The sequence below is a fragment of the Pan troglodytes genome, chromosome 15 (assembly GCF_028858775.2).
Source record: "Pan troglodytes isolate AG18354 chromosome 15, NHGRI_mPanTro3-v2.0_pri, whole genome shotgun sequence".
Taxonomy (NCBI): Eukaryota; Metazoa; Chordata; class Mammalia; order Primates; family Hominidae; genus Pan; species Pan troglodytes.
The window spans coordinates 91203794-91228676 of NC_072413.2; the positions used below are offsets into that span (position 1 = coordinate 91203794).

Here is a 24883-nt window from a genome sequence, read left to right on the forward strand (position 1 = left end):
TAAAATGAGTATCTCAACTTACTTATTTATTTTAGATCCAGGGACAGACCAGAATTTTTTTTACTGACAGTTCTTGTAATATTGGTTGTCTTGGAATTTTCTTTATTTTTTGTTTTTATTTTTAGAGATAGGGTTTCACCACGTTGCCAGGCTGGTCTCAGAGCCCTGGGTTCAAGCGATCTGCCCACCTTGGCCACTCAAAGTGCTGGGATTACAGATGTGAACCACCACGCCTGCCCAATTTTCTTTACTGATGCAGAGAAAAACACATTCACAAATAAGGTTTAAGTGGTGGTTAGAGCCCCTGAGAAATTCTCAAGCTACAATCATGAAGATAATGGTTTTTTAAACCACCTAACATGCAGCAAGTATCACAGCTCTTTTTTTTTTTAAGAGATGGGGTCTTGCTATGTTGCCCAGGCTGGTTTCAAGCTCCTGGGGCTCAAGCAATCCTTCTGCCTCAGCCTCCCAAGGTGCTGGGATTACAGGTGTGAGCCACCATGCCTGGCCAAGTGTCACAACTCTTAGAGCTACAGCACACAATTCCAGTACTCTGGTGTTCAATATCTTGGACTCATAAAGCACTCATTTAAACTACTGTTTCTAGAAGTTACTTCTATCCCCAGTAGAATTTTTTGCATTGGAATAAATCTCTATTTAAAACTGCACCCTATGGCCTATTACTATCCCAATGTCAGCTGCTACTTTTTAAAAGATTTAAATAGAAGCTTACTGTCTAACTTCAGTTTCCTGGGCCATGTCTTTAAATAGAGCAATTCTGATCTCAAAGGTCACCTGAGAAGTGGAGTACTTACAGCAACATTGTGAAATTCATTTTATACTTTGAAAATAACACACTGGCTATAGGGCCATTGTTTTCAAGGTTAGGCACATCAGTTTCAGAAATACCTCTTCTCTTTTTTTATGGCATCTTATTTCTCAGCCTCCCAAGGTGCTGGGACTACAGGTGTGAGCCACCGTGCCTGGCCAAAGTGGCTCCTTTTTTATGGTATCTTATTTCATATTTAGCCCAGCTCTCCTACTCTCTGGAAGTTGCATTATCATTCTTTTTCTTGTTTTCTTTTTTGAAACAAGGTCTTGCTCTGTTGTCCAGGCTTGTCTGGAACTCCTGGGCTCGAGGGATCCTCCCACCTCCCCCTCCCAAAGTGCTAGGATTACCAGGGAGAGCCACCGTGCTGGGCTTTTCCTCCTCCTTCTGACAAAGTGGTTGGATGGGAAATGTGGATTTTTTTTGCTCTGCTTTTAAAGTCTGAACTGGTTATTTTTTGCCCTGAATTACTAACACGACAGTGTTTTAAACTGTTAATATGGCTGCTCTGTTCTTATTAAATCTAAAGCATAACTTTGTAAAATTAAAAATTGAAAGTTTTGGCTGGGTGAGGTGGCTCACACCTGTAATCCTAGCACTTTGGGAGGCAAAGGCAGGCAGATCATGAGGTCAGGAGATGGAGACCATCCTGGCTAACACGGTGAAACTGCATCTCTACTAAAAATACAAAAAAATTAGCCGGGCGTGGTAGCAGGCGCCTGTAGTCCCAGCTACTCCGGAGGCTGAGGCAGGAGAATGGTGTGAACCCGGGAGGCAGAGCTTGCAGTGAGCCAAGATCCCGCCACTGTACTCCAGCCTGGGGGACAGAGCAAGACTCCATATCAAAAAAAAAAAAAAAAAAAAAAGGAAGTTTCAAAATAATGTTCTGTATTCAGGTAGAAAATTACATCCTTTTTTTAAATGGAAAAAGAAAAGGGCATAAAATGAAAAAACTCCCTCACTCCCAACTCCTACTCCCCTCCCTCTTCCCAGAGGTAGTTGTGCTATTCTTTCAGAGATATATGTCTATCTAGCTTATATTCCCCAATAGTAGCATTCTCTACAGTTCTATATCTTGCTAGTTTTTATTAAGCATATCTCAGAGATTGATCTTAAACAGCATATAGAGCTTTACCTTAGTATTTTCCATAGCTACACAATATTGTTGTACTAAGTTTCCTCTATTTTTATCTAATTATGGTCTTCTGATGAACAGTTAGGTTGTTTCCAGCCTTTTGTTACCAATAATGCTGCAACAAATAGTCTTATAAATAGATCTTTGTGCATGTGTGTTACTCTGTAGGACAAATACCTATAAATGAAATTGCTGAGTCAAATTCATTATATATGTACATTATATATATATATAATTATTATTATTTTTTTTTGAGACACGGTCTCGCTCTGTTGCCAGGCTGAAGTGCAGTGGCTCACTCTTGGCTCACTGCAACCTCCACCTCCCGGGTTCAAGCGATTCTCCTGCCTCAGCCTTCTGAGTAGCTGGGACTACAGGCACGCCAAAACTTTCAATTTTTAAAGTATTTTTAGTAGAGACGGGGTTTCACCACGTTGGTTGGCCAGGATGGTCTCGATCTCTTGACCTTGTGATCCACCCACCTCGGCCTCCCAAAGTGCTGGGATTAGAGGCGTGAGCCACTGCCCCTGGACTAATATTTTAACAGAATTGTCGACTTGACTTTCTAAGAGCTTATAGCAATTTACACTCTCACCATCAATATATTATAGACCTCACATCCTTTCCAGCTCAATACTGCATCAAAACTGTTGATTTTTCCATCTGAAAAGTAAAAAAATGGTATTGCATTGTGGTTTTAATGTTAATTTATTTGAAGTGCACTTTTTTTTTCACTGAAAAGCCATGTGTATTTCTTCTGTGATCTTGTGGTTCCTTTCCTCTGCCTATGTTTCCGTTATATTTTCCTGACTAGTATATAAGGGATCTACATAAAAGAATTTGTTCTTAGTCATTTGTGCTAAAAATACTTAATACTTTTTCCCTGTTTTTATTTTGACCGTATTTACAGAATGTTCAGAAATTTTAGTTATTATGAATCATGTTTACTAATACTTTCCACTATGGTTTCTGGATTTTTACATTGTAGTGTTATTAATTTCCCCAAACATGTTTATCTGCACCCATCACCAGTATGGATATAGTTTTGAACTGTGTGGTGCTCAACTACCAATCACAATAGTTCATACAAGGAATTGCTTGTAAAGATTTTGTCAGGCCGGGCGCGGTGGCTCACACCTGTAATCCCAGCACTTTGGGAGGCCGAGGCAGGCGGATCACGAGGTCAGGTGATCGAGACCATCCTGGCTAACATGGTGAAACCCCGACTCTACTAAAAATACAAAAAAAAACAAAAATTAGCCAGGCACGGTTGCGGCCGCCTGTAGTCCCAGCTACTTGGGAGGCTGAGGAGGGAGAATGGTGTGAACCCAGAAGGCAGAGCTTGCAGTGGGCCAGATGGCGCCACTGCACTCCAGCCTGGGCGACAGGAGACTCCGTTTCAAAAAAAAAAAAGTTTCGTCATAACGCATAGAGGTTGACGGCTGAGTTAAAAAGTTTAGGTTTTCAGGTTGTCTTTTTTTTTTTTTTTTTTTTTGAGACGAGGTCTTGCTCTGTCACCCAGGCTGGAGTGCAGTGGCACAATCTCGGCTCACTGTAACCCACACCTCCTGGGTTCAAGCAGTTCTACTGCCTGTCTCCCTAGTAGCTGGGATTACAGCTGCACACCACCATGCCTAGCTGATTTTTTGTATTTTTAGTAGAGACAGGGTTTCACCATGTTGGCCAGGTTGGTCTCGAACTCCTGACCTCGGGTGATCTGCCAGTCTTGGCCTCCCAAAGTGCTGCAATTACAGGTGTGGGCCACCACGCTCAGCCACAGGTTGTCTTATGTATGTATCTTATTGCAATATAAGAAATGATAGTCTATACTTATATTGATGGAACAATTTGAGAAACAGTTGCATCTTTAGGTTAAATAGAAACTAGATAAAAGTACTACATAATAAACTGAGGGCCACAGACATCTCCAACTGATTTTCTCATTTGGAAGAAAACATAAACTTTATTTCCTTTAGAAGTACAGGCTTTTTCAATTAAAAAATTCAAAAGTTCTCCTGAAGCAAATGTTTAAACTGAAACCTAAAGGATAAGTAGACAGACAAAGGAGGTCATTTGGCCCAGGATTTGAAAGGCAACTAGTGGCAGAAGCATAAATCCTGAGTCTAAGCTGGGCATGGTGGCTCAGGCCTGTAATTCCAGCTCTTGGGGAGGCTGAGCTGAAGAGGATCACTTGAGGCCAGGAATTAGAAAACAGCCTAGGCAACGTAACTGAGACCTCCCCCCGTCTCAAAAAAAAAAAAAAAAAAAAAAAATAGCCAAGCGTGATTGCATACACCTGTAGTCCTGGCTACTCTAGAGGCCAAGTGGGAAGACTGCTTGAGCCCTGAAAAATCTTGAGCTATTGAACTCAAGATTGCTTGAGCCCTTACCTTCCAAGTGAGTTTGAAGCTGCAGCGAGCTATGTTCATGACACTGCACTCCAGCCTGCATGACAGAGACCATCTCAAAAAAAAAAAAAAAAAATCCTCTGATTCTGAATGCCCATTTCTAAATGGAGAGGCGGGGGAATTGATTTCCTCACATACATTTTTTTCCCTACTTTTCCAAAGTAAGTTTTTCTTCCCAAAAAGGTTTAAATGTCTTAAAATTAATTTTGCACCAACCTAATACTATAGCCAAGCAACCACAACCTATTATAAAAGAGTAAAAGTTCTCGTCCTTGGCCACAGAATTCTATTATTAAAATAAACATTTCTGTGACGCAAAAGGACTTACTTTTAGAAAACACATCTATCTTGCATAAATTCCATATGTTTCACATTTTAAAAGATTTATCTAAGTCTAATGTCAAGCTTATTTTTAGGTAGGATTGTGCGGTTGACTTTCCTGTTCAAAAGTAAAGTTGGAGCTGTTTCAAAGAGTAACTTTATTCTGCTTGCCTGTGGCTGTTTGTACCACAGAAGGCAGATTTGTCAGGTGCGGTGGCTCATGCCTGTAATCCTAGCACTTTGGGAGGCCAAGGCAGGAGGATCGCTTACAGCCAAGAGTTTTAAGACCACCCAGGGCTACAAAGCAAGGCCCCCACCTCTACAAAAAATTAAAAAATTAGCCTGGCGGCTGGGCACGGTGGCTCACACCTGTAATCCAAGCACCTTGGGAGGCCAAAGTGGGTGGATCACCTAAGGTCAGGAGTTCAAGACCAGCCTGGCCAACATGGTGAAACCATGTCTCTACTAAAAATACAAAAATTAGCCAGGCGTGGTGGCAGGCACCTGTAATCCCAGCTGCATGGGAGGCTGAGGCACAAGAATCGCTTGAACCTGGGAGGTGGATGTTACAGTGAGCCAAGACCATGCCATTTCACTCCAGCCCGGGCAAAAAGAGTGAAACTCCATCTCAAAAAAAAAAAAAAAAAAAATGGCCGGGTGCGGTGTCTGTAATCTCAGCACTTTGGAAGGCCAAGGCGGGTGGATTACCTGAGGTCGGGAGTTTGAGATCAGCCTAATCAACATGGAGAAACCCCATCTCTACTAAAAATACAAAATTAGCCTGGCCTGGTGGCGCATGCCGGTAGTCCCAGTTACTTATGAGGCTGAGGCAGGAGAATCGCTTGAACCTAAGAGGTGGAAGTTGTAGTGAGCCAAGATTGCACCATTGCACTCCAGCCTGGGCAACAAGAGCGAAATTCCGTCTAAAAAAAAAAAAAAAAAAAGAAATAAGATAAAAAATAAATTAGCCTGGCGTGATGGCACACACCTAGTGCTTGGCTGCTTGGGAAGCTGTGGTGCGAGGATCACCTGAGCCCAGGAATTCCAGGCTGCAGTGAGCTGATTGCGCCACTGTACTCCAGCCTGAGTGACAGTGAGACCCAAGAGCAGCAGCAGATTAGGCAACTTGGCAAAGCATTTCTTCTATACTGGTCCATCTTTGTCAAACACATGGCTTACTTATGAAGAAGACAGTATTAGAATTGAAATCAGTATTAAAATTAATTAAAAGACCAATCTTATAAATCAGAACGTAAAAACACTGGGACACAAACACAAATATTATCTTGAAATTTCTTCTTTATAACCACATTTTCCAAAGGAGGAAACATAAAATGTTCAGAGAAAAGGTTCAGATATCAGTTTAACAATGTGCTCTCTTTTCAGTATATACAGGTAAGTTTTTTTCTTTTCTTTTTTGAGATGGAGTTTCGCTCTTGTTGCCCAGTCTGGTGTGCAATGGCACCATTGGCTCACTGCAACTTCTGCCTCCCAGGTTCAAGCTATTCTCCTGCCTCAGCCTCCCAAGTAGCTAGGAATACAGGCATGTGCCACCATACCAGGCAAATTTTGTATTTTTAGTAGAGACGGGGTTGCTCCATGTTGGTCGGGCTGGTCTCGAACCCTCGATCTCAGGTGATCCGCCCACCTCGGCCTCCCAAAGTGCTGGGAATACAGCCATCAGCCACCGTGCCCAACCAGTTTTTTCTTTAATGATTGTATAGAGATAACAGTACTATAATAAATAAGTTAAATGTTAGAAACATCAGCATAAACTAAACAAAGATAATTTCTGACCATCCATAACTTTTTCTAGTTGGCATTGTTTTGATTGCCCAAGAGTACTTAGTGGAAGGCTGCTTGCTGTTCCAAGTAAAACAATATTTCAAGGATATGAAAAAGTGTATAAATTGAGTTTCACTTAAATTATTTCACAATAAAAGTGATTCATAAAAGTTGATTAGGCCGGGCATGGTGGTTCACGCCTGTAATCCCAGCACTTTGGGAGGCAGAGGTGGGCAGATCCCTTGAGTCCAGGAGTTCTAGATCAGCCTGGGCAACGTGGTGAAACCATCTCTACAAATACAAAAAAATTAGCCGGGTGTGCTGGTGCATGCCTGTGGTCCCAGCTATTTGAGAGGTTGAGGTAGGAAGACCACCTAAGCCTGGGACTCGGAGGTTGCAGTGACAGTGAGCTGTGATCGTGTCACTGCACTCCAGCCTGGGTGACAGCGTGAAACCCTGTCTAAAAATAAAAATTAAAAAAAAAAAAAAAGACAAAAAGCCTACGCACGGTGGCTCACGCCTGTAATCCCAGCACTTTGGGAGGCTGAGGCGGGCGGGTCACGAGGTCAGGAGTTCGAGACCAGCCTTACCAACATGGTGAGACCCCATCTCTACTAAAAATATAAAAATTAGTCAGGCGTGGTGGTGCGCACCTACAATCCCAGCTACTCAGGAGGCTGAAGCAGGACAATTGCTTGAACCTGGGAGGTGGAGGTTGCAGTGTGCCGAGATCACACCATTGCACTCCAGCCTGGGCAACAGAGCAAGACTCCATCTGAAAAAAAAGTTGACCCTGGGAAAAAAAAAAAATTGACCTGGCGTGGTGGCTCATGCCTGTAATCCCAGCACTTTGGGAAGCCAAGGTGGGTGAATCACCTGAGGTCAAGAGTTCGAGACCAGCCTGACCAACATGGTGAAACCCCATCTCCACTAAAAATACAAAATTAGCTGGGCGTGGTGGCACATGCCTGTAATTTCAGCTACTTGGGAGGCTGAGGCAGAAGAATTGCTTGAATCCGGGAGGCAGAGGTTGCAGTGAGCCAAGATTGTGCCACTGCACTCTGGCCTGGGCAAGAAGAGTGAAACTCTGTCTCAAAAAAAAAAAAAAAGAAAAGAAAAAGTTGATCTTCTCTCACCTTTTATCAGCTTAAAAAAAATCTAAAGGCTATTTATGTAACCCAGTTTGTCAATGGTTAGCTCTGTAATCTGAGGGCAAACACTTATCCTTAGATTTATCTCTGAAATAAATCACATAATTTGTAAAGTGACTTCCAACTCTAAAATTCCATGACTATTTGTATTTTACTAGGTACATGCTACTTGATTTCTTTGCATTGAAGCTATCTAAATCAGGAAGGATGCACAGCAAATAAAAATGCCTTAGTCCCACTGACGAGCAGAAAAGAAACACACACACATACATATTTTAGGAATATATATTTTTAAAAGGATTCAATAATCTTTTTAAAGCAAAATCAAAGTATGGCTACAGGAGGAGAGGAAATATCCAAATTGTAATCAATGCAGATTGTTTACTTAAGGCCTTATATTTTTACCTGTATAAATACCATACCACAGCACAAAAACATACCCCATCTGGCTCTCTTAAGGTACATGATAAATCAGACTAATGCACATTCATCAAGTGGCATCATCTCAGGAGATGTGCATATTTGACGTGGGTATGAATTCAGGGTTTCCTTGGGTCTCTTTCAAGGACTCTCCTTTCTCTTCGGTATTTCTATTTCCTTATTTTCCTTCTATTTATGAAGAACTGTTATTTTTATATTTAATGCCCAATTTTCACCACTTGTTCATGTCAGTTCTCTGAAATGTTACTGCCTATGAACCATGACATGTACTCTTTATAACAGAACCAGAAGTTAAAAGATGTAGACATCACACAAATCAATGATTATTTTAAAAATAGAAAACAATGATAAAAATTCAGTTGCCAACTTAGAGGATTTTATACATTATGAAGTGTTCTATTTTCCTTCCAGGGTCTGAAATTTATTTCTCAAGAAAACAGATTTTATTTCTAAGCCTTTACTATCTTTGCTAGAAACAGAAAAACCAGTTTTCTCTTTGACAAAATTGTCCCAGGAGAACAACACAAATGCTTTTCCAAATTAGAGCATAAGTCTTCCTTAAATGTCCTAGTGTGACAATAAGGATACAACAGCCATCTTTTAAATGTCATGAAGGCTATTGTTAAGACGGTGTTTTGGCCGTTTTGCAGATGGTCCATCGAAGTTAGTTCTGTTATCAATGTTATTTTCATCTTCTGCATCATCTTCATCATCACCTTTTAAAATAAATATTTGTTGTATGACAATATGTTCTATGGCTGAAAGAAATACATATAGCTAAAGTGGTTGATAACGAGACTTTCACTTTAGGGATTAATAAAACCTGCACATTTTAGATTAAAATGATTTTGAGAATTTCAATGTTTAAAATCTTTATTTTCTATCACTGTCCTCTTTGGAAATATTAGTTCATTCATCATAAAATCCACTCTTTTTTTTTTTTTTTTTGGAGATAGTCTTGCTCTGTCGCCAGGCTGGAATGCAGTGGCGCGATCTCAGCTTACTGCAACCTCCGCCTCCGGGGTTCAAGCGATTCCTCTGTCTCAGCCTCCCAAGTAGCTGGGATTATAGGCACGCGCTACCACGCCCGGCTAATTTTTTGCATTTTAGTAGAGACGGGGTTTCACCATGTTGGCCAAGATGGTCTTATTCTCCTGACCTCGTGATCCGCCCGCCTCGGCCTCCCAAAGTGCTGGGATTACAGGTATGAACCATTGCAGCCAGCCAAAATCCACACTTTTAAAGTGTACGGCCTAGTGGTTTTTAGTATATTCACTAGCTTGTGCAACCATCACCTAGAACACTTTCATCACTCCAAAGAGAAATGATATGCCCATTAGCAGTCGCTTTCCATTCCCCTCAGCCTTCGGCAACCACTAATCTACCTTTTTCCCCCTTATTAGAGATAGGGTCTTGCTATGTTGCCCAGCTAGACTCAAACTCCCAGGTTCAAGTGATCCTCCTGTCTCAGCCTCTAGAGTAGCTGGGACTACAGGTGCCCACCACTGCACCTGGCTCACTAATCTACTCTATCTCTATGGATTTGCCTATTCTGTACATTCATATAAACAAAATCATGCAACATGTACCCTTTTGTGTCTGGCTCTCACTTAGCATAATGTTTTCAAGGTTCATTCATGTTGTAGCACATGTTAATACTTCATTACTTTTTATGGCTAATAATAGTCCATTGTATGGATATACCACATTTTGTTAATGCACTTATCAGTTGATGGATATTTGCATTATTTCTATTTTTTAAAATTATCATTTTTAGAGATGAAGAGATGAGGCCTCACTCTGTCCTCCAGGCTGGAGTGCAGTGGAGCAATCAGCCCACTGCAGCTTCAAACTCTTGGGTTCACATGATCCTCCTACCTCCTAAAGGCGCAACACCAAGCCCAGCCAATTGTTGTTTCCACGTTTTAGCTACTATAAATGCTGCTGTTATCAACATTCATGTGTAAGTTTTTGTGTGAACATACGTTTCCAGTTTTCTTGGGAGGACTACCAGTGGAACTGCTGGGTCATATGGTAACTTCATGTCAACTTTTTGAGGAGCTACCAAACTCTTTTTCCCAGTGGTTACACTGTTTTACATTTCCACCAACAATGTACAAGGTCTCCAATTTCTTCACATTCCAGCCAACACTTGTTATTGTTCTTTTTGATTATAGCCAACATCCATATTATCAAGATGTATTTCCCAAGATGGAAGGAAAGTACAGTTTAGGCTCTTCTTACAGAATTGTAAATCCTGACTCTAATATCTAGTTCTTGGGTTTTTCAGCTCAGGACGGTTAAAATGTACCTGCCTGGCCAGGTGTGGTGGCTCACGCCTGTAATCCCAGCACTCTGGGAGGCTGAGGCGGGTGGATCACGAGGTCAGGAGTTCGGGACCAGCCTGGCCAAAACAGTGAAACCCTGTCTCTACTAAAAATACAAAATTAGCTGGGAGTGGGGGCGGGCGCCTGTAATCCCAGTTACTCCGGAGGCTGAGACAGGAGAATCGCTTGAACCGGGGAGGCAGAGGTTGCAGTGAGCCAAGGTTGTGCCACTGCACTCAAGCCTGAGTGACAGAGCTAGACTCCGTCTCAAAAAAAAAAAAAAGTACCTGCCTATTTCTGCATTCGAGGCAATTTTTAAAAAATAATGCAGTTAAACTTCATGTTTCTACTTTCAAACTGCACCTACAAAACTGGAAAGGCAAGGGAGTCTCTGGGAGTTAATACGTGATAAAATGAAGTCTGTCCCAGTCTTTGGAACCTGTTCCTAGTCTGCGATAGATTGTACTCTTCCAAGTATGTCTGTAGTTTCACACCTGATAAAACTCCTTTTTATTCAACACCAGCTCAAAAGTCTTATCCTTTCTGAAGACTTCCTAGGGTGTCTGGGTTTGCAACAGTTACAGAGGACCACAGAACCACTTTCACTTTTCTTTTTCTTTTTTTTTGAGACGGAGTCTCGCTCTGTCGCCCACGATAGTGCAGTGGCGCGATCTCGGCTCACTGCACCCTCTGCCTCCAGGGTTCAAGCGATTCTTCTGCCTCAGCCTCCCGAGTAGAGTAGCTGGGACTACAGGAGCATGCCACCACGCCCAGCTAATTTTTGTATTTTTAGTAGAGACAGGGTTTCACCATATTGGCCAGGCTTGTCTCGAACTCCTGACCTCGTGATCCGCCTGCCTCGGTCTCCCAAAGTGCAGGGATTACAGGCGTGAGCCACCAGCCCGGCCCACTTCCACTTTTAATAAGAGTGTCTGCCTGTCTAGTCCCCTTGTGTTTCACAAGGGCAGGAACTGAGTCGCATTCACCTCATTCTTCCTCCAGGGCTCAGCTCAGGGTTTGGCACATAATAGTAGGCATTCGACACGTTTTTTTGTGAAATAAATTAAATAGTGATGAGTTGTGGAAACGCTTGAGTAGAAGCAGCCCAAATAAATATAGTGATAAATGCCAACAATTTTTATTTTTTAAATTATTTTAAAAATAATAATAGAAACCGGGTCTCGATATGTTGCCCTGGCTGTTCTGGAACTCCTGACCTCAAGTGATCCTCCTGCCTCGCCCTCCCAAAGTGCTGGGATTACAGGCGTGAGCCCCACTTCGCCTAGCCCGCCAAAAATTTTTAGATGCAATTCTTCTTTCCTCGAGGCTCACTTTGTCCAAGTCTGCCACTCTACACGGGCTCCCCAAGCCAATTTCCCCTGGGCGCCCGCCCCGTCCTCCGGTCGCTGCAGCACCGTCTCAGAGCTCACCGTCCAAGTCCTCGTCTGGAGCCGCCGCCACCCGGTGCTGCACTTCCCCCTGTACCAGAGGGTCGAATAATTCCGTTACCATGTCCTTCATCTGGGCCACGCCAGACAACAGGCCCTGGAAAGGGTCGCCGTCACCCGGCGCCTCACAGGACACCCGCAGCTTCTGCGGCTTCCCTTCCTGCCCGACGTACTCTCCCAGCAGCTCCATGGTGACCGCTAAGCTTCCAGAACACGACACCGGGAAGCGCCACCCGGAGGCGGAAATCAGCCCGCGGCCGGCGCAGGCGGGAGAAGGGAGAGGAGTGACATCCGTTTGTCGGAAGTCGCTCCTCCCCCTTCCTTCGCTTTTTTTCCTTGTCATTGGTTCCTGGCACTCGGGCCCCACCTCCTCCGGCTACGCCCCTCGCGGCCGCTTTTCCCGCCTCCGCCGGGGCCGAGCCGCTGTTCGGCTGACAGTTGAGGATGGCCGGAGCTGAGGGCGCCGCTGGGCGGCAGTCGGAGCTGGAGCCCGTGGTATCGTTGGTCGACGTCCTTGAGGAGGACGAGGAGCTGGAGAATGAGGCGTGCGCTGTCCTGGGCGGCAGCGACTCCGAGAAGTGCTCCTACTCTCAGGTGGGCGCGCGGCCCGGGCCTCCTCTCCCCCGGCTCCCGCCGAACCTCCCCTTCCCGGCCCGGCTGTCCCTATTCCCGCCTTGCCGCAGTCGTCTCCCCAGTGGTGGTCCGGGGCCGCCGTTAGTCTGCCGCTTCCTCACCCCAAGCCCACCCTTCCCTTTTATCCCCAACCTCCTGGGCCCCCTTCAGCCTGTGTCCAGCAGGGGCCCCCCTCTCCCCTCTCTCCAACTCTGTCCGGCCCGCCAGGAAGGGCCCTGGAGCAGCTGCTCTGTCCGTCCTCTCCAGCCTCTTCTTGGTGCACCACTGCTTTTCACGAAACCACCCCGCGACCTCTCAGATCCAGACATCTTTGTCCCTGATTTTCCCATCCTAAGATTATTTATTTATTTTTTTTATTTATTAGGGACCGAATGGGAGAGTCAGGTTAAAGAGATTTTCAAATCCATAGGGATTTGCGGTGAGCTCCTTGACAGCCAGTTCCTCTGCAATTTAGTTGGACAAGTGCTAGCTAGTACTTTTTCTTTCTTTTTTTGGCAAAATGAAGCAAGTACCCATGTCTATCTGCAGTCTGCCCCCCTCCCCTGGAAATAGACCGGAAACAGAACAGCAAGTGGCTCTGGCAAGGGAGGGGAGAGAGGAGAAAAGGATCTATTTGGCATTTGGAAGACGTTGTGAGTGAGCAAGTGTTTGAGGGGGTGTGATGTGGTGTTTAGTGACTCACCCTATACTTCGAGGTACAAAAATGGAAAAGGATGGGTAGGAAGAAGACTGACAAAGGATGAGAATTGGTAGGAAGAAGGGTTACCTAGGAAGAGGGGTGGATTGGAACCCTGGGGAGATGAGGGGAAAGACTTGCATTCATTATGTGGTATGAACTGAGATCATAATACCAGTTCTCGTTGTTGACCAAGGTTAGTTTACACTGCAAAGTGCTAGATTGTTGAATAAACCTGGTATCCAGACATAGCCCCAGGTATTTTAAAACCTTTGGTCACCACTAAAACAATTTTTCCCCTGCTTTCCTTAAAAAAAAAAAAAAGAAAAAAAGTTATGTCTATATGTAAACTATTTTTGAAGTGTAGTTACCTTTATAAAATGGATTCCTTAATATTTTCTTTCTGGTAAAAAAAAAAATACGGAAATTTGCACAAATCATGTACACAGCTTGAAAGGAAAGTGTGCGTGTTCCCACAACCCAGATCAACAAATAGAACATTAGGAGTGCAAAAGGCTTATTGGAATAGAACTTTAAAAAAAGAAAGAAAGAAAAAGAAATAGAACCTTACTGGCATCCCGGAAGCCTCCTTATCTATCTTCCTCCTTCCTAGAGGAAGGTAACTATACCTCTTATACATATTCACTTTTTTTTTTTCTTGAGATGGAATTTCACTCTTGACACCCAGGCTGGAGTGCAATGTCATGATCTCCGCTCACTGCAGCCTCCACCTCCTGGGTTCAAGTGATTCTCCTGTCTTAGCCTCCCGAGTAGCTGGGATAACAGGCGCCTGCCATCACGCCCAGCTAATTTTTGTATTTTTAGTAGATGGGGTGTTCTAGAGATGAGGTTTTCACCACGTTGACCAGGTTGGTCTTGAACTCCTGACCTCAGGTGATCTACCCATCTCGGCCTCCCAAAGTGCTGGGATTACAGGCGTGAGCCACCGTGCCCAGCCTACATATTCACTTTTTAACATTTTGTCACATTTGTTTTATCTCCTTTTCTACTTAAAATTTGCTGTTTTAAAATTTTGAACTATTTAAAAATAAGTTGCAGACACGATGACACTATACCTCTAAATACTTCAGCATGCATCTCCTAAAAATCAAAGGGATTCTTTGCATGTGTTGATTCTTTCTTTGGTAGATTTACAAACATTTTCCAGGATGAAAGTGTGATGTTACTTACATAAGCCTATACATATGCTCCTGTGTTTTCACATATTAAAATGATTAAACAGATCCATTTATTCACAGCTGATTGACAAATTCAGACTTCCTATCACTTTAAGAAAGAAGTGCTGGCTTGTGTCGTGGCTAATGCTTGTAATCCCAGCATTTTGGAAGGCCAAGGCAGAGAATTGCTTGAGCCCAGGAGTTTGAGACCAGCCTGGGCAACATAGCAAGACCTCATCTCTGCAAAAAATAAATAAGGAAGAAAGAAAAAAGTGCTTGCATGAAAAAAAGCACTAGTATAAAAATGAAACATGCAACGCAACTGTGTTTTGGTTGATGCTCTGTTGTGTAAACTTTTTAGTCTTAATGGTTTTTACAGAAAGATCTTGACCACAGATAATCTGATTTTAATTATTTTTCAGTTCCTAGTGTGGGTATTAGGTAAATCATGCTACTACATTAATTCTCTTTTCCATTTTGGGGGCTTTCAGGGCTCAGTAAAGAGACAAGCACTATATGCCTGTAGTACCTGCACCCCAGAGGGAGAAGAACCAGCAGGAATTTGTTTAGCTTGCAGTTATGAATGTCATGGAAGTCACAAACTATTTGAGCTATACACAAAAAGGTAAACATAGTCAAGAGATTGTTACTAATGCTTTTGAAGTATAGATTCTTTCCCATCTACACTTTTTCCTAATCTTGTTTTTTCATGCAAAGCAGTTGTACACTAATGAAATTTATTTATTTATTTATTTATTTATTTATTTTGAGACGGAGTCTTGCTCTGTCACCCAGGCTGGAGTGCAGTGGTGTGATCTAGGCTCACTGCAAGCTCCGCCTCCCGGGTTCACGCCATTCTCCTGCCTCAGCCTCCCGAATAGCTGGGATTAAAGGCTCCCACCACCACGCCCGGCTAATTTTTTGTATTTTTAGTAGAGACGGGGTTTCACCAAGTTAGCCAGGATGGTCTCGATCTCCTGACCTCGTGATCCGCCCGCCTCAGCCTCCCAAACTGCTGGGATTACAGGCGTGAGCCACCTCGCCCAGCACTAATGAAATTTAATGTAATTATTTTATATAATTGGAGAGAGTTGTTTCTAGAGCCTTTAAAAACATAATATGGTACAAACTCAAACCACTTATCTTTCCCTGCCATCATTTTACTTGTGTGTTTGTATGTGATATAAATATTTGCTTTTGTACATATTAATTTCCAGAATTGTGAAGTCTTACTATGTGCTTGAATGCTTGAAGAAATTTTAAATTGGATTTTGTAAAAAGAAAAATAAAATTGTTATTTCCTCCTTTTTTCAGAAATTTTCGTTGTGATTGTGGAAACAGCAAGTTTAAAAATTTGGAATGCAAATTACTTCCTGTAAGTAAGCACTGTAACTATAAATGCAGTTAGAGCAGCTGAGGTTAATATTTGCCAGAGTGGGTAAAAAACAAATACCTGTATTTTCCAAAAAAAGAAGTTCTTATGCTTATTCTTTGCAGATGGCCATTTCATTTTTTACTTTGTTAGAAAAACTGTATAAACTGTTGAGAGCCTACAAGATAGATGGTAATTAATACGAAAGGTTTGGGGGAGAGATGTACTTGAAAGTAATTCAGGTTTAATTATATTGGTTGTACTTATTCTCTGAGGCTTTTAAAGCAGTGGATATGACTTAAAAACAATAAATAGGGTCAAGAGATCGAGACCATCCTGGCCAACATGGTGAAACCCTGTCTCTACTAAAAATACAAAAATTAGCTGGGCATGGTGGCACCCAGTCATCTACTCGGTCAGCTACTTGGGAGGCTGAGGCAGGAGAATTGCTTGAACCCAGGAGGCGGAGGTTGCAGTGAGCCGAGATTGCGCCACTGCACTCCAGCTGGCAACAGCAAGACTCCATCTCAAAACAAACAAACAAAAACAATAAATAGGCTGGGCACGGTGGCTCACACCTGTAATCCTAGCACTTTGGGAGGCCGAGGCAGGCGGATCACTTGAGGTCAGGAGTTCAAAACCAGCTTGGCCATCATGGTGAAACCCCCCCTGTACTAAAAATACAAAAAATTATCTGGGCATGGTGGTGCGTGCCTGTAATCCCAGCTACTTGGGAGGCTGAGGCAGGAGAATCGCTTGAACCCAGGAGGCGGAGGTTGCAGTTACCCGAGATTGTGCCACCGCACTCCAGCCTGGGCGACAGAGCGAGACTCCATCTCAAAAAAAAAAAGAAAAAGAAAAACCAATAAATAAGGCTGGGCGTGGTGGCTCATACCTGTAATCCCAACACTTTGGGAGGCCTAGGTGGGAGAATGGCTTGAACCCAGACCAGCCTGGGCATCATAGTGAGACCCCATCTCTATCAAAAAGAAAAAAGAAGTACCTTGAAATTCCAGGCCAATATCAGTTCACATAGGTTGATAATTAATATTTATGATTAACTTTTATCTCCATTTTATTGAATAGGTGTATTTAATTTCTCCTAATTACCACAAAAAAAAACAAAAAAAAATTATTTTTTCCCTGTGTCCTGAAAAAAGTATCCCTTTAGTGGTAGTGAGTTTTTTTTTTTCCTACTTTGAAAATTAAAGATCAGCATCTTGGGGGAAATAATGTGGAAATGTATTGAATGCATAAATTTTATAATGTGTGAAATTATAGTTAAAATTAGACCATATTATTATTGAAATCAATATTATATTTCAGGACAAAGCAAAGGTAAATTCTGGCAATAAGTACAATGACAACTTTTTTGGATTGTACTGCGTTTGCAAGAGACCTTATCCTGATCCTGAAGACGAGGTAAGAGAATTGGAAGTTAAACCTGGGAGTGTGTCCCCTCTAGCCTTGATTCCTCAACCGCTTGTCATATCCGAGCCTCTGGCTCTTCAAGAGGCAGTGTGGGATGGTGAAAGGGCTCTAGATTTATCTTTTCTTATGAATCTGGGTTGGATCTATAATTGGTACACATCTCAACCATTCTTTTCATTTTTACATCATAAGAATGAAATATTGGAGAGGACTTTCCCAAAGCCAGAGCTTCTTCCCTTCCTCTCCTTCCCTGACTGCCTCCCCCAGCCCCCAAACACTTTCTAAGAAATGACCTTCAACTTCTTTTGTCTCTTTACGCAAAAAAATGGGGTATACAAACAGCATCCTCTTGAAAACGTCAATGAGAAGTATATGCAAAATTCAAAACGAGTTCTTCCTCACTTCTGCCCCTCTTACCTCCCAGGCATAACCACTGTTAACACTTTTGGTGTGTATATTTTTAGTCCTTTTTCTGTGCACATAGAAGTGTTTGAGTGAATGTGTGTTTCAATGTGTAGTTTCCTTTCTATTAACAGAAGTGAAAATTCTGTACACTGACTTCTGCAGCTGGCTTTTCTCACCAGTATATCATAGACATTCTTTCATGTCAACAAAACACACTTACCCCTTCTAACTGCTGCAGAGTATCCTATAATTTCATATGCCATAAGTTAGTCAACCTAATTGTTCTTCTACAGCAGAATGGCATTGTGTAATTTTTCAATATTATAAAGAAAGCTAGAGTGAACATCCTTATACAGTAATACAACTGAGTATACTCCAAGTATTTATGTAGAATGGATCGGTATAATTGATGGATCAAAGTGTATTTGTGGCATTTAAAATTGTGATTGGCCGGGCACTGTGGCTTATGCCTGTAGTCCTGGCTATGCGGGAGGCTGAGACACAAGAATCACTTGAACCCATGGGGCAGAGGTTGCAGTAAGCTGGGATTGCGGCACTGCACTCCAGCCTGGGTGACAGAGCGAGACCCTGTCTCAAAAAATAATAATCATAATAAATAATAAAATAAAATTGTGATCATATCTGTCAAAAAAGTTGTACCAGCAACAGTATATGATAGTGTTTTTTCCCCAACACTTTTGTCAACCTTGCATATTACCAGTTCTTGAAAATTTTGCCATTCTGATAAATGAAGAATAGTATCTTTTTTTTCGTTTTTTTTTTTGAGACGGATTCTCACTCTGTCACCCAGGCTGGAATGCAGTGGCGCAATCTCGGCTCACTGCAAGTTCCACCTCCCGGGTTCATGCCATTCTCCTGCCTCAGCCTCCTGAGTAGCTGGGACTACAGGTGCCCGCCACCACGCCCAGCTAATTTTTTGTAATTTTAGTAGAGTCGGGGTTTCACCTTGTTAGCCAGGATGGTCTCAATCTCCTGACCTCATGATCCGCCCGCCTCAGGCTCCCAAAGTGCTGGGATTACAGGCGTGAGCCACCGCGCCCAGCCGAAGAATAGTATCTTAAATTTTTTTTTCTTTCCCTGATGATAAGTGAGGTTATGCATCTTTTCATAAGTTCATTGGACATCCATAATAACCTTCTCTCTGAATTGTCCTTTCATATCCTCAGTCCATGTTTTGATTGGTTTGGGTTTTGTCTGGGTATTTACTGATTTGAAAGAGTACTTTTTGTCTTTAGAGATATTAGTCTTCTGCCTTCTTCCTTGCTTTCTAATTGTGTTGGAACTATAATTATTGAACCAAATTATATAGAGGGACAGATTGAAAGTCTCTTTGAGTTAACAAAAATAAAACCTTAAAACTGGATTTTTTTTTCTTTTTTTTAAGACGGAGTTTCGCTCTGTCACCCAGGCTGGAGTACAGTAGTGCGATCTCAGCTCACTGCAACCTCTGCCTCCCAGGTTCAAGCGATTCTTCTGCCTCAGCCTCCTGAGTAGCTGGGATTACAGGCACTTGCCACCATGCCCGGCTAATTTGAGTATTTTTAGTAGAGACAGGATTTCAGCATGTTGGCCAGGCTAGTCTTAAACTTCTGACCTCAGGCGATCCGCCCACCTTGGCCTTCCAAAGTGCTGGGATTATAGGCGTGAGCCACCACGCCCGGCCAAAACTGGATATTTTAAGGCATGTGGTAAAGTGTTACAGCTCCTCCTGTTCCACAATATGTGCTTTTTTATTCCCTTTAAGAAGCCTACAATAGGAAAAGGACAGAACAACATTGGGATGTTAATTAACAGTTATGAGAGCCTGGGAGTAAAAGAAAATCATCCCCAAAATAGTCTATGTCCTTTGGTATATTATTTTCCTAGGGCCAGCATTTAATTATTTAATTTATTCAAATTAGAGGAGTTATCTATCGAGGTTTTTCATAACATTTACTTTTCAGTGTACTTGGCAGGATGGTTCTGCAGCAGAAAGGCATTGTCTAATTTTTCAATATTATAAAGAAGGCTGGAGTGAACATCCTTATACAGTAATACAACTGAGTATTGTATTAAAGGATGGTGTGGTAAAAAGTCCCAGTTGTCACTGTCTGCACTGGTCCATTCACATTACTTGCCTGGGCCTGAGTTTTGTATAAAATGGGAATGCCCTCCTTGTCTACACAGTTTTGTGAGAATCAGATATTAAGTAACGGATGTGAAAGAGCCTTGAGATTGTTTGTAAAGTGCTTATCTCAATGTAAGCCTTTGGAACACCAGTTCATGTAGAACAAATATTTAGTATCTTATTTTACTGTGTGCCAGGTTATTTCCATGTTCCCGAATTCAATGTAATCCTTAACAAACTGCTTTTCTCTGTTAGATTCCAGATGAGATGATCCAGTGCGTAGTCTGTGAAGACTGGTTCCATGGAAGGGTAAGGAAAATGTTCCACCTTTTGAAACCATTGTCGTCACAAAAAGATAAAGGTTATATTTTACATTATAATTAGTCTTCTAAAAATAAATTCTAATGATATGATCAGTGTATTATTACAGTATTTATAAAATAATGGGCATTTTGGACAATTTGGCAATCACAAGAAAATTTTTGGTGTTCTATATTCACAGCATCTTGGTGCCATTCCCCCTGAGAGTGGGGATTTTCAGGAGATGGTATGCCAGGCCTGCATGAAACGTTGTTCTTTTTTGTGGGCTTATGCTGCACAATTGGCAGGTAGGTATCTTTGTGAAGTTGGTGTGCCACAAACTTGTGCTTGTGAAATTTGTATGTTCAATTCAGAATTTTTAGCAACTATTTTTAACTGGGCTCTGTGGTTATAAAATAGTATATGTTCTGGCCAGGCATGGTGGCTCACGCCTGTAATCCCAGCACTTTGGGAGGCCAACAAGACAGGTGGATCACCTGAGGTCAGGAGTTCGAGACCAGCCTGGCCAACATGGCGAAACCCCATTTCTACTAAAAATACAAAAATTAGCCTGGCGTCACGGCGCTTGCCTGTAATCCCAGCTACTCCAGAGGCTGAGGCAGGAGAATCACTCGAACCCAGGAGGCAGAGGTTGCAGTGACCGGAGATCACGTCACTGCAGTCCAGCCTGGGCAATAGAACAAGACTCCATCCTCAAAAAAAAAAAAAAAAAAAAGAATAGTATGTGTTCTTTCTCCACAAGGTGCATAGATTTGTTGGGATACTACCAAAAACAAATTTATACTTAAATGATATGATGCAGAGTATTGATGAGACCAGAGTTAGAGAATGGAGGAGGCAGTTTTTGAATGGGATTTTGAAAGATAAATAGAACTGAAATAAGTTGTTAATTATAACACATGGTATCAGTTGGGGAGGAGGTGGTGTCTTAGTCTGTCTGGGGTGCTAAAACAAAATACCTTAGGCTGGGTAATTTATAAACAATAGACAGATATTTCTCACAGTTCTGGAGACTGGGAAGTCCAAAATTCAGGTGCCCACAGAGTCAGTGTTTGGTTGAGGGCCCATTCCTCATAGACGGATCCTTCTACGTGTCCGTACCTGTTAAAAGGGGCAAACAAGCTCGCTTGGGCCTCTTTTATAAGTCAGAGCCCTCGTGAATGGGATTAGTGCCTTTATAAAAGTGGACTACAGGCACACACTACCATGCCCTGCTAATTTTGTATTTTCTGTAGAGACAATGTTTCGCCATGTTGCCCAGGCTGGTCTTGAACTCCTGAGCTCAAGTGATCCACTCATCTTGGCTTCCCAGACTGCTGGGATTACAGGCATGAGCCACCATGCCCAGTCTATCTGGTGCTTTTATTATACACTAAGAAATTAAATCAAAACAACTAATTAATGAATGGTCCTGAGGCATTAACTATCTTATTGGTAATGCTTTATGTATTTCTTTATTTTTAAGGTGGCAGTTACTCATAGTATCTGCTGCTTAGGCTTCATAATTTCTTGCCTTTCTCATCTTTAGAGACCAGTTCACTATACAAACCATGAGCAGCATAGCCATACCTCCGATCTCATCCTACACTTTAGATTTGCCTTAGAGTTCTTTTGCTTTTCTGCCTTTTTTTTTTTTTTTTTTTTTTTCTGAGACAGAGTCTCACTGTGTTATCCAGGCTGGAGTACAGTGGTGCTATCTCGGCTCACCTCAACCTTGCCTCCTGGGTTCAAGCGATTCTTGTGACGCAGCTTCCAGAGTAGCTGGGACTACAGGCACATGCCACCACACCTGGCAAATTTTTCTATTTTTAGTAGAGACAAGGCTTTACCATGTTGGCCAGGCTGGTCTCAAACTCCTGATGTCAAGTGATCCGCCCGCCTTGGTCTCCCAAAGTGCTGGGATTACAGGCATGAGCCACCACGCCCGGCCAGTTTGCCTCAGAGTTCTTAAGTGCTGCTCCCTTTCTGTTCACACCCTTTCCAGTGATCTCTCTCACTGTCCACAGATGCTGAACCTATCTATGCGTAGTTCTCATTCGTTGGGTTTTTTTTTTTTTCAAGACGGAATCTTGCTCTGTTGCCCAGGCTGGAGTGCAGTGGCACAATCTCTGCTCACTGTAACCTATGCCTCCTGGGTTCAGGCAATTCTCCTGCCTCAGCCTCCCAAGTAGCTGGGATTACAGGCATGCGCCAGCATGCCTAGCTAATTCTTCTGTTTTTAGTAGAGAAGGGGTTTCACCATGTTGGCCAGGCTGGTCTCGAACTCCTGACCTCAGGTGATCCACCCGCCTTGGCCTCCCAGAGTGCTATGATTACAGGTGTGAGCCACCATACCCAGCTTAATTGGGTTTTTTAAATTGATCTCCTGCCTCTCCTTTCATTTCCTCTCCCATCAGCAGATGGCTTCATCTCCTATTACATTGAAATGCTGGCTTCCAATGTGAGCTCCCCTATCGTTTCTCTTCTCTGTCTCAGAGTATATCTGCCACTACACCCATCATTTTTTTTATTTCTTCCTCCCATAAAGAAAAGCTGTTTTTAAAAAATTACCCTTCTGTCTGTGTTTACAATTCAATCTCTTCCTCCTGCTTCTTGTATTATCCTGTCTCTAACAAGTACAGTACAATATTTTCTCCTTTATGTGTAAAGTGCTTAAGCAGTGATTGATATTTTCAAATAAACTGTTTAATTATTTGAATTCTTTGGGTTAGGCAGACATAACCTAAAGAAGCGTTGGTATTTTCTTTCTCAGTATTTCGGAGACTACGGTGGACTAATCTCTTTTTCCAGATTCTGAAATATTTTAATATCAGAAAAAGTGATTTTAGGTCAGATGTGGTGGCTCATGCCTGTAATCCCAGCACTTTGGGAGGCCGCGGCAGGTGGATCACCTGAGGTCAGGAGTTCCAGACCAGCCTGACCAACATGGAGAAACCCCGTCTCTACTAAAAATAAAAAATAGCCAGGCATGCTGGTGCATGCCTGTAATCCCAGCTACTCAGGGGGCTGAGGCAGGAGAATTGCCTGAACCCAGGAGGTGGGGGTTGCAGTGAGCCAAGATCACGCCATTGCATTCCAGCCTGGGCAACAAGAGCGAAACTCTATCTCAAAAAAAAAAAAAAAAAAATAGCAAAAGCTATTGTATGCCTGATGTGGTGGCTCACACCTGTAATCCCAGCACTTTAGGAGGCTGAAGCAGACAGATCACTTGACATCAGGAGTTCAAGACCAGCCTGGCCAACATGGCGAAACCCTGTCTCTACTAAAAATACAAAAAATTAGCCAGTCATGGTGGCACGTACCTGTAGTCCCAGCTACTCGGGTGGCTGAGGCATGAGAATTGCTTGAACCTGGGAGACAGAGGTTGCAGTGAGTCAAGACCATGCCACTGCACTCCATTGTGGGCGACAGAGTGAGACTCTGTCTGTAAAAAAAAAAAAAAAAATAGAATAAGTGATTTTATTGTCTGTTGGGACTTTATTGGCCGTTAGGTCAGTGGATATGTGTGTATGTGTTTTTCTTTTTCTTTGAACTCACAGTAACCAAAATATCCACTGAGGATGATGGATTGGTGCGGAACATTGATGGAATAGGTGATCAGGAAGTTATCAAACCTGAAAATGGAGAGCATCAAGATAGTACCCTCAAAGAGGATGTTCCAGAACAGGGAAAGGATGATGTCCGGGAGGTTAAAGTAGAGCAGAACAGTGAACCATGTGCCGGCTCTAGTTCTGAATCTGATCTCCAGGTAATGTGTGAAGTACGAGCCATCAAGAAATAAGACTGGGCCAGGCGCGGTGGCTCATGCCCATAATCCCAGCACTTTGGGAGGCTGAGGTGGCGGATCACCTGAGGTCACGGGTTTGAGACCAGCCTTGGCAACATGGTTAAACCTCATCTCTACTAAAATTACAAAAACTAGCCAGGCATGGTGGCACATGCCTGTAATCCCAGCTACTCAGGAGGCTGAGGCAGGAGAATTGCTTGAACCCAGGAGGCGGAGGTTACAGTGATCCGAGATCATGCCACTGCACTCTAGCCTGGGCGACAGAACGAGATTCCGTCTCAAAAAAAAAAAAAGAAACTGAAGCGGAATTAATTCTGTAAACTTATGGCTTTGGATTTCAATTTTATCCTTTGCCTAAAGAAATCTCTTTACAAAATCTAAACTATGAAAACTATGGTAGTTTAAAAAACATGCTTCAAAACTTAATTTTATTTCAGACAGTGTTTAAGAATGAAAGCCTCAACGCAGAATCAAAATCTGGCTGCAAACTTCAGGAGCTTAAAGCTAAGCAGCTTATAAAGAAAGACACTGCCACCTATTGGCCCCTGAACTGGCGTAGCAAGTTGTGTACCTGCCAAGACTGTATGGTAAAGTATCTGATTGTGTTCAGTGTTAGCATGTTTTGTGTACTGGTGCCCCAAAATAAGAACACCTGGGGAAAAAATTCAATTTTTGTACCAGAGGAAGAAAGGAAAATAAAAAGAACACCTGAACAATATATTTATGAAATTAATGTTTAGGAGACCCTCAAAATTTTTACATTAAGCAAATTTATGACATAGTACTTACAGTTGGAATGTTTGTGGAAGAAATGGACAATTATGCAGTAGTTTAAATTTACTTATTTTAATTTTAGTTTACTTATCTTTGTTCTATCAAAGTTGCTTGGAAACACTGGTTGAAAGTTACAGTAAATTGGCCAGGTGCTTTGGCTCACGCCTGTAATCCCAGCACTCTGGGAGGCCAAGTTAGGTGATCACCTGAGGTCAGGAGTTCGAGACCAGCCTGACCAACATGGTGAAATCCTGTCTGTACTAAAATACAAAATTAGCTGGGCGTGGTGGCACGTGCCCGTAATCCCAGCTCCTTGGGAGGCCAAGGCAGGAG

General features: G+C 42.6%; 2 protein-coding genes across 8 annotated transcripts in view; one reads left to right on the forward strand and one right to left on the reverse strand.

The window, feature by feature from the left end:
* Positions 1-7898: 7898 nt before the first annotated feature.
* On the reverse strand, positions 7899-12035 carry GON7 (GON7 subunit of KEOPS complex). Its single transcript, XM_529642.7, has 2 exons — positions 11828-12035; positions 7899-8786 (listed from the first exon to the last, which is right to left on the reverse strand). The coding sequence occupies exons 1-2, from the start codon at positions 12033-12035 to the stop codon at positions 8671-8673; spliced, it is 324 nt and encodes a 107-aa protein (XP_529642.4). The 3' UTR covers positions 7899-8670.
* Positions 12036-12053: 18 nt separating this feature from the next.
* Positions 12054-24883, forward strand: part of UBR7 (ubiquitin protein ligase E3 component n-recognin 7) — a 34772-nt gene continuing 21942 nt past the window's right edge. For 2 of the 7 annotated variants that reach the window (XM_063793096.1, XM_063793095.1), the window contains exons 1-8: positions 12238-12439; positions 14824-14957; positions 15647-15707; positions 17031-17126; positions 19924-19977; positions 20171-20276; positions 23529-23737; positions 24214-24363. In XM_063793096.1, the coding sequence (XP_063649166.1) occupies positions 12290-12439; positions 14824-14957; positions 15647-15707; positions 17031-17126; positions 19924-19977; positions 20171-20276; positions 23529-23737; positions 24214-24363 (960 nt within the window). In that variant the 5' untranslated portion in view covers positions 12238-12289. Of the gene's footprint in view, positions 12440-14823; positions 14958-15646; positions 15708-17030; positions 17127-19923; positions 19978-20170; positions 20277-23528; positions 23738-24213; positions 24364-24883 lie in introns of all 7 variants that reach the window. The other 5 variants (XM_063793097.1, XM_009428332.5, XM_001149838.7 and 2 more) reach the window with 4 other exon arrangements.